General features: G+C 56.7%; 1 protein-coding gene across 1 annotated transcript; it reads right to left on the reverse strand.

The window, feature by feature from the left end:
* Nucleotides 1-268: 268 nt before the first annotated feature.
* Nucleotides 269-9748, reverse strand: LRRC58 (leucine rich repeat containing 58). The gene is given in 8 exon segments (XM_075332779.1): nucleotides 269-1270; nucleotides 2182-2459; nucleotides 3550-3678; nucleotides 9000-9022; nucleotides 9024-9097; nucleotides 9100-9286; nucleotides 9288-9428; nucleotides 9430-9748. Coding segments are annotated over 8 exon segments (1053 nt in total). The 5' UTR covers nucleotides 9454-9748; the 3' UTR covers nucleotides 269-1073.
* Between the last annotated feature and the right edge of the window lie 6 nt (nucleotides 9749-9754).

Genomic DNA, 9754 nt, shown 5'->3' on the forward strand with positions numbered 1-9754 from the left:
GGAGGCCGAGCGGCCAGTGCAGAGAGGAGGAGGAGGGGGGCATACGGCCCGGTGCTGGAGGGAGGAGGAGGCTGAGCAGCCGATTCGGAGGGGAGGAGGAGGCCGAGCAGCTGGAGCTGGGGGGGGGGGGGGGAGGAGGAGGCTGAGCAGCCGGTGCTGGGGAGGAGGCCGTGGCACTGGAAACTATTCCCTGACAGCAAGCAGAGTATCGGAGCAGAGGAGCAGCCATTGTACAGCTGCAGAGACCCAGACACATGGAGGCCTCAGATAACTCTACTAACCTTTAATGTAGAATAATCACATTTCTATGAGAATGGAGGATGGATAACACTGGCTGTAATGCCGCTCATCACCTGCAGGAGGCGCACACAACATACCAGACTCCCAGCCATCAGGTGTATGGACCAGCGGCAGCACCGGATGGAGAGGCCTATAGTGCGGGGGGCAGGCAGCGGGCAGCTGATCCTAGCCACTTATTAAGGCGGTATGGCCCTTTAAGACACCAGGTAATACTAAGGCAGCGATTAATACTCAGGGGTCTCTGGAGAAGCCCCCGCCCCCCAGTGACCATTGTGAAGGTTGGCCTTGTTTTGGCACATTGCACCTCGGCGGCGCAGGTCCTCCTGTATCATGGCGGCCGGCGCAGTCACATTATACTGAATGCGGAGCCAGAGACCTCGTGTGCAGGGGCCACTGACACCCGTCATTATATATCCCCCTATACACACCGACATCAGGCCACACGGGACAGAACAAGGCCGATAGCAGGAGTCCAGGCATGCTGGGAGTTGTAGTCCGCTGCCCCATCAGACTCCTGCTTGGTAACAGCAGCCATCATGTCTAATGTCCGGATAAAGTGCGAGAAGCGGAGAATCCTCCCGGAGAGGTCACATGACCAGCGCTGCAGCCGCCCGTACAGCGCTGCAACGGCCAGCAGGAAGGCACAATGGCGGCGCAGGACACGGCCGGATAATCCTGGCGCTGCTGGATTCACATTAACGGGATCAGAGGGTGAAAGTCAAAATCCGTCCATAAATCCCGGAAAGCGTCAAACTCGAGTCCATGGAAAACGCTCAGCCCAAAAGAACCTTCTGCATCCGGCGAGCGGCGACACTCGCCTCATCCTCCGAGTCCGACTCACTCTGAGAAGACACCGAGCTGCAGGGAGACGAGCACTCCGGGGAGCACAGGTAATGCATCAGCGGCAGCCGGTACTTCCCACAAAAGTCCACAAACTTGATGTGACGCACGCAGCTGTCAAAGTACACGCCTGTGAGAGAAGAGGGAGAATCATTCACTGCCACCAGAGCTGCACTCACTGTATACATACATTACTGATCCAGAGTTACCTCCTGTATTATACTCCAGAGCTGCACTCACTGTATACATACATTACTGATCCGGAGTTACCTCCTGTATTATACTCCAGAGCTGCACTCACTGTATACATACATTACATTACTGATCCTGAGTTACCCCCTGTATTATACTCCAGAGCTGCACTCACTATTCTGCTGATGCATTCACTGTGTACATACAATACATTATTGATCCTGAGTTACCTCCTGTATTATACTCCAGAGCTGCACTCACTATTCTGCTGATGCATTCACTGTGTACATACATTACATTACTGATCCGGAGTTACCTCCTGTATTATACTCCAGAGCTGCACTCACTGTATACATACATTACTGATCCTGAGTTACCTCCTGTATTATACTCCAGAGCTGCACTCACTGTATACATACATTACTGATCCTGAGTTACCTCCTGTATTATACTCCAGAGCTGCACTCACTATTCTGCTGGTGCAGTCACTGTGTACATACATTACTGATCCTGAGTTACCTCCTGTATTATACTCCAGAGCTGCACTCACTATTCTGCTGGTGCAGTCACTGTGTACATACATTACATTACTGATCCTGAGTTACCTCCTGTATTATACTCCAGAGCTGCACTCACTGTATACATACATTACTGATCCTGAGTTACCCCCTGTATTATACTCCAGAGCTGCACTCACTATTCTGCTGGTGCAGTCACTGTGTACATTACATTACTGATCCTGAGTTACCTCCTGTATTATCCTCCAGAGCTGCACTCAGTATTCTGCTGACGTTCCCTCTATACAGTTATGCATACCCAGGGTGGAGGACATGTTTGGGCGGTTCTCACCTCCGCACTTGGGGTTGGGACACTTGCTGGCGAGGTCGAGGTAGGTCAGTAAGTTCTCGGGCAGCTCCCATGGGCTGTAGGGGACGCCGCGGCTCTTGATGGTGCGGCCGGCCAGCTCCAGTAACGTGGGCGGCATGTAGGTCAGGTCCCTGACGAATCTCACCACGAGAGGATTCCCGCGCAGACTGAGCTCCTGCAGGCGGACGAGGCTCAGGATCTCTCGCGGGAGGTAGGTGAGGAGGTTGTTGTGGAGGCTGAGCGACCGCAGGGAGTGCAACCTGCAAAGAGCAGACACCGGGTCAGTGCACTGCACAGCACTCACCATCAGTGACACCGGCGGCTGCCAGAGGGTGGCGCTGCTGCACAAAGACCCCTGAATAAGCCGCTCCGCCATACGCAGCGGTTTCTGTTACCGAGCGGAAGAGCTTTATTATTTTATTATAATATTTTATGTCAGTGACAGCAGAAAACTAATAATTAAAGGAAGAAAATTAAAAAAAAGCTGATCCACGGGCCGCGAGTACATGACCCGGCGCTCCACCAGGGGGCGCTCTCCAGTCTGAGGCCAAATCTACACCGACCACTCCACAATATGAGGACAGCGGCCGGGGTCCGACCATGGATGGACGAAGATCGGGGCCCAAGAGGAAGTGCAGGGGGTGTACTCACTGTGCCAGCTGCGGGGGGAGGGGGGGGGGTACTCACTGTGCCAACTGTGGAGAGGGCGGTACTCACTGTGCCAACTGTGGGGGGAAAGGGGGGATACTCACTGTGCCAACTGTGGGGGGAAAGGGGGGGATACTCACTGTGCCAACTGTGGGGGGAAAGGGGGGGATACTCACTGTGCCAACTGTGGGGAGGGCGGTACTCACTGTGCCAGATGTGGGGGGAAAGGGGGGGATACTCACTGTGCCAGCTGCGGGGGGAGGGGGGATACTCACTGTGCCAACTGCGGGGAGGGCGGTACTCACTGTGCCAACTGCGGGGAGGGCGGTACTCACTGTGCCAACTGCGGGGAGGGCGGTACTCACTGTGCCAACTGCGGGGAGGGCGGTACTCACTGTGCCAACTGCGGGGAGGGCGGTACTCACTGTGCCAACTACGGGGAGGGCGGTACTCACTGTGCCAACTGTGGGGGGAGGGGGGGCACACTCACTGTGCCAGCTGTGGGGGGCATACTCACTGTGCCAACTGCGGGGAGGGCGGTACTCACTGTGCCAACTGTGGGGGGAGGGGGGGGCACACTCACTGTGCCAGCTGCGGGGGGCATACTCACTGTGCCAACTGTGGGGAGGGGTTACTCACTGTGCCAACTGTGGGGGGAGGGGGGGGCACACTTACTGTGCCAGCTGCGGGGGGCATACTCACTGTGCCAGCTGCGGGGGGACGCTCTGGATCCGGTTGTCACACAGCACCAGGTAGCTCAGGTACGGCAGGTTCGCCAGCTCCGGGGGGATGTACGAGATCAAATTCCCCCCCAGGTACAGGAACTCCAGACTGCAAAACCAAGAGAGAACGGATGAGGGTCCGCACAGTCCGACCCCCCACATACAGTGAGCGGGCCGACGGCGGCATCATTAGGGTGCACGCACTTTTGCACATTACTTCAACACTTTTTATGCTCATTTACTTTATTATTTGACAACAAATTTAGTGCAACAACAAGACCTCATGGGGGGCAAATACTTTTTACCAACAGCGCAACATAGAGAATGGAAATGTGACCACCCACCATAACACAAGCACAAGGAGAGACCCCTGAACAAACAAGCTCTGGCAGGTGAAGAGTTATCAGGAGAGTGTCACCTGGAGATACAATGTATCAGCGTCACCTTTATACACAATTTACTTTGGACCCAGTGAACCTGGAATCAGCAGCTGGCGGGGGCGGGGCCGAGCGCAGCATTAACCCATTCCAGGAAGGGCCGCAGATTAGATTCCAAGAAGACGCAACACATTCCCCGACCGCAGACGTCACAGCAATCCTCAGACAGGACGAGGCGCCCCCCGGGGGCTGTCACCGGAACTACACCAGCAGATACAAGCGGTGACCCCCACATATAAGCCCCTTCTGTAATCCCAGAGCCCGAGGATAGGCACTGACAGGATGGAGTCCGCAGCAGACTGGTGGCAACCCCCCGCACCGACCCCCCCCCCCCCCCCCGGGACGCAGGCGGCACGCACCGACCCCCCCCCGGCACACAGGCCCCCCCGCACTGACCCCCCACCCGGCACGCAGGCCCCCACCGCACCGACCCCCCCCCCCCCCTCGGCACGCAGGCCCCCCCGGCACGCAGGCCCCCCCGCACTGACCCTCCCCCGGCACGCAGGCCCCCCCGCACCGACCCCCCCCCCCCCCGGCACGCAGGCCCCCCCGCACCGACCCCCCCCCCCGGCACGCAGGCCCCCCCTGACCACGGAGACACCGTGCTGCCCTATATATGGTACAGTGCTGACCACGGAGCCACCGTGCTGCCCTATATATAGTACAGCACTGTACTATATATAGGGCAGCACGGTGGCTCAGTGGTCAGCACTGTACTATATATAGGGCAGCACGGTGGCTCCGTGGTCAGCACTGTAATATATATAGGGCAGCACGGTGGCTCAGTGGTCAGCACTGTACTATATATAGGGCAGCACGGTGACTCCGTGGTCAGCACTGTACCATATATAGGGCAGCACGGTGGCTCAGTGGTCAGCACTGTACTATATATAGGGCAGCACGGTGGCTCCGTGGTCAGCACTGTTCTATATATAGGGCAGCACGGTGGCTCAGTGGTCAGCACTGTACTATATATAGGGCAGCACGGTGGCTCAGTGGTCAGCACTGTACTATATATAGGGCAGCACGGTGGCTCCGTGGTCAGCACTGTAATATATATAGGGCAGCACGGTGGCTCAGTGGTCAGCACTGTACTATATATAGGGCAGCACGGTGACTCCGTGGTCAGCACTGTACCATATATAGGGCAGCACGGTGGCTCCGTGGTCAGCACTGTACCATATATAGGGCAGCACGGTGGCTCCGTGGTCAGCACTGTACTATATATAGGGCAGCACGGTGGCTCAGTGGTCAGCACTGTACCATATAGAGGGCAGCACGGTGGCTCCGTGGTCAGCACTGTACCATATATAGGGCAGCACGGTGGCTCCGTGGTCAGCACTGTACTATATATAGGGCATCACGGTGGCTCCGTGGACAGCACTGTACTATATATATAGGGCAGCACGGTGGCTCCGTGGTCCGCACTGTACTATATATAGGTCAGCACGGTGGCTCCGTGGTCAGCACTGTACTATATATAGGGCAGCACGGTGGCTCCATGGTCAGCACTGTAATATATATATAGGGCAGCACGGTGGCTCCGTGGTCAGCACTGTACCATATATAGGGCAGCACGGTGGCTCCGTGGTCAGCACTGTACTATATATAGGGCAGCACGGTGGCTCCGTGGTCAGCACTGTAATATATATATAGGGCAGCACGGTGGCTCCGTGGTCAGCACTGTACCATATATAGGGCAGCACGGTGGCTCAGTGGTCAGCACTGTACCATATATAGGGCAGCACGGTGGCTCCGTGGTCAGCACTGTACCATATATAGGGCAGCACGGTGGCTCCGTGGTCAGCACTGTACCATATATAGGGCAGCACGGTGGCTCCGTGGTCAGCACTGTACTATATATAGGGCAGCACGGTGGCTCCGTGGTCAGCACTGTACCATATATAGGGCAGCACGGTGGCTCCGTGGTCAGCACTGTACTATATATAGGGCAGCACGGTGGCTCCGTGGTCAGCACTGTACCATATAGAGGGCAGCACGGTGGCTCCGTGATCAGCACTGTACCATATATAGGGCAGCACGGTGGCTCCGTGGTCAGCACTGTACTATATATAGGGCAGCACGGTGGCTCCGTGGTCAGCACTGCACTATATATAGGTCAGCACGGTGGCTCCGTGGTCAGCACTGTACTATATATAGGGCAGCACGGTGGCTCCGTGGTCAGCACTGTACCATATAGAGGGCAGCACGGTGGCTCCGTGGTCAGCACTGTACCATATAGAGGGCAGCACGGTGGCTCCGTGGTCAGCACTGTACTATATATAGGTCAGCACGGTGGCTCCGTGGTCAGCACTGTACTATATATAGGGCAGCACGGTGGCTCCGTCGTCAGCACTGTACTATATATAGGGCAGCACGGTGGCTCCGTGGTCAGCACTGTAATATATATATATAAGGCAGCACGATGGCTCCGTGGTCAGCACTGTACCATATATAGGGCAGCACGGTGGCTCAGTGGTCAGCACTGTACCATATATAGGGCAGCACGGTGGCTCCGTGGTCAGCACTGTACCATATATAGGGCAGCACGGTGCTCAGTGGGCATCACGGTGGCTCCGTGGACAGCACTGTACTATATATAGGTCAGCACGGTGGCTCCGTGGTCAGCACTGTACCATATATAGGGAAGCACGGTGGCTCCGTGGTCAGCACTGTACTATATATAGGGCAGCACAGTGCTCAGTGGGCATCACGGTGGCTCCGTGGACAGCACTGTACTATATATAGGTCAGCACGGTGGCTCCGTGGTCAGCACTGTACTATATATAGGGCAGCACGGTGGCTCCGTGGTCAGCACTGTACTATATATAGGGCAGCACGGTGGCTCCGTGGTCAGCACTGTACTATATATAGGGCAGCACGGTGGCTCCGTGGTCAGCACTGTACTATATATAGGGCAGCACGGTGGCTCCGTGGTCAGCACTGTACTATATATAGGGCAGCACGGTGGCTCCGTGGTCAGCACTGTACCATATATAGGGCAGCACGGTGGCTCAGTGGTCAGCACTGTACCATATATAGGGCAGCACGGTGCTCAGTGGGCATCACGGTGGCTCCGTGGACAGCACTGTACTATATATAGGTCAGCACGGTGGCTCCGTGGTCAGCACTGTACCATATATAGGGAAGCACGGTGGCTCCGTGGTCAGCACTGTACTATATATAGGGCAGCACAGTGCTCAGTGGGCATCACGGTGGCTCCGTGGACAGCACTGTACTATATATAGGTCAGCACGGTGGCTCCGTGGTCAGCACTGTACTATATATAGGGCAGCACGGTGGCTCCGTGGTCAGCACTGTACTATATATAGGGCAGCACGGTGGCTCCGTGGTCAGCACTGTACTATATATAGGGCAGCACGGTGGCTCCGTGGTCAGCACTGTACTATATATATAGGGCAGCACAGTGCTCAGTGGGCATCACGGTGGCTCCGTGGACAGCACTGTACTATATATAGGTCAGCACGGTGGCTCCGTGGTCAGCACTGTACCATATATAGGGCAGCACGGTGGCTCCGTGGTCAGCACTGTACCATATATAGGGCAGCACGGTGGCTCCGTGGGCATCACGGTGGCTCCGTGGACAGCACTGTACTATATATAGGTCAGCACGGTGGCTCCGTGGTCAGCACTGTACTATATATAGGTCAGCACGGTGGCTCCATGGTCAGCACTGTACCATATATAGGGCAGCACGGTGGCTCCATGGTCAGCACTGTACCATATATAGGGCAGCACGGTGGCTCCGTGGTCAGCACTGTACCATATATAGGGCAGCTCGGTGGCTCAGTGGTCAGCACTGTACCATATATAGGGCAGCACGGTGGCTCAGTGGTCAGCACTGTACCATATATAGGGCAGCACGGTGGCTCAGTGGTCAGCACTATACCATATATAGGGCAGCACGGTGGCTCAGTGGTCAGCACTGTACCATATATAGGGCAGCACGGTGGCTCAGTGGTCAGCACTGTACTATATATAGGGCAGCACGGTGGCTCAGTGGTCAGCACTGTACTATATATAGGGCAGCACGGTGGCTCTGTGGTCAGCACTGTACTATATATAGGGCAGCACGGTGGCTCAGTGGTCAGCACTGTACTATATATAGGGCAGCACGGTGGCTCAGTAGCTAGCAATATAGCCTTGCAGCGCTGCAGTGTGTATGTTCTCCCTGTGTTTTCAGAGTTTCCTATGGGTTCTCCTTTTCCCTCCCACACACTGTAGACTGATGGGGAATATAGCTGGTGAGCCTCGATGGGGACAGTGACTGAAGTCTGTGCAGCGCAGTAGAAGTAATGGCGCTATACAAGGAAGATAAAGGAAACGCGAATCTGCTCCTCAGCGATCAGTAGAGCGGAGATCTGCACTTTGCATTAATCAAATAATGGGAAACCTGGTGATAAAATTCCCCCCCCCCCTGGTGATAGCATCCCCCCCCCCCCACGTACCTGGTGATAGCATTACCCCCCCCGTACCTGGTGATAGCATTCCCCCCACGTACCTGGTGAAAGCATTCCTCCCCCCCCCGTACCTGGTGATAGCACCCCCCCCACGTACCTGGTGATAGCACCCCCCCCCCCCCCCCCGTACCTGGTGATAGCACCCCCCCCCCGTACCTGGTGAAAGCATTCCTCCCCCCCCCCCCCCCGTACCTGGTGATAGCATTCCCCCCACGTACCTGGTGAAAGCATTCCTCCCCCCCCACCACGTACCTGGTGATAGCATTCTCCCCCCCCCCCCCCACGTACCTGGTGATAGCGTTCCCCAACCTCCCCTTTGTTTGCTCCCTCACCTCCAGCCGTACCTGGTGATAGCTTGTGTGTCTCCCCCCTCGTACAGATGATAGCGTGTCTCCACCCCCCCACCTTTATTTTCCCCCTCACCCCCATCCATATCTGATTGATAGCGTCCCCCCCCACTCCTTCATTTCCCCCCCATCCGTACCTGGTGATAGCGTGTGTGTCCTCCTCACCTGGTGATGTTCTCGATCTCTGCCCGGGATGCTCTTCAGCCGGTTGCCCCCCAGGGACAGAGTCTTGAGGGTCCGCATCTGGAGCAGCTGACTGGGAGCTCCTCAAACTGGTTCCCGCTGAGGTTGACCACCTCCAGCCGCAGGGAGCCCATGTCCTTGGGCAGGGAGGACTCGTCCAGGCGGTTGTTCTTGGCCAGCAGGGTCTTCAGCTGGGTCAGCTCCAGGAGCTCGGGCCCGATGTAGGCCAGGCCATTATTACTGATGTCCAGGAGCTGCAGCTGGGAGAAAGGCGGCCACAGCGGGCGGCAGCACCAGCAGGCGGTTGTGGGGCAGAAGCAGCTGCAGAACCTCTTGTCTCCGCTCCTCTGAGATCTGCTCCAAGCTCAGGTTCTCCAGACCCATGCGGTAAAGGTTCAGGACGTGCTCCCCCCTCCGCCGGCTCCGGACCCTCCATGGCAGCACGGGAAGGGATGGGGGAGCCCTGGAGTGACGCCCCCACTAACACAGTATGGGGGAGCCCTGGAGTGACGCCCCCACTAACACACAGTATGGGGGAGCCCTGGAGTGACGCCCCCACTAAACACAGTATGGGGGAGCCCCTGGAGTGACGCCCTCACTAACAGTATGGGGGAGCCCTGGAGTGACACCCCCACTAACACACAGTATGGGGGGAGCCCTAGAGTGACGCCCCCACTAACACACAGTATGGGGAGCCCTAGAGTGACGCCCCCACTAACACACAGTATGGGGGAGCC

This window comes from Anomaloglossus baeobatrachus, chromosome 2, assembly GCF_048569485.1.
Source record: "Anomaloglossus baeobatrachus isolate aAnoBae1 chromosome 2, aAnoBae1.hap1, whole genome shotgun sequence".
In the NCBI taxonomy this organism is placed as follows: domain Eukaryota; kingdom Metazoa; phylum Chordata; class Amphibia; order Anura; family Aromobatidae; genus Anomaloglossus; species Anomaloglossus baeobatrachus.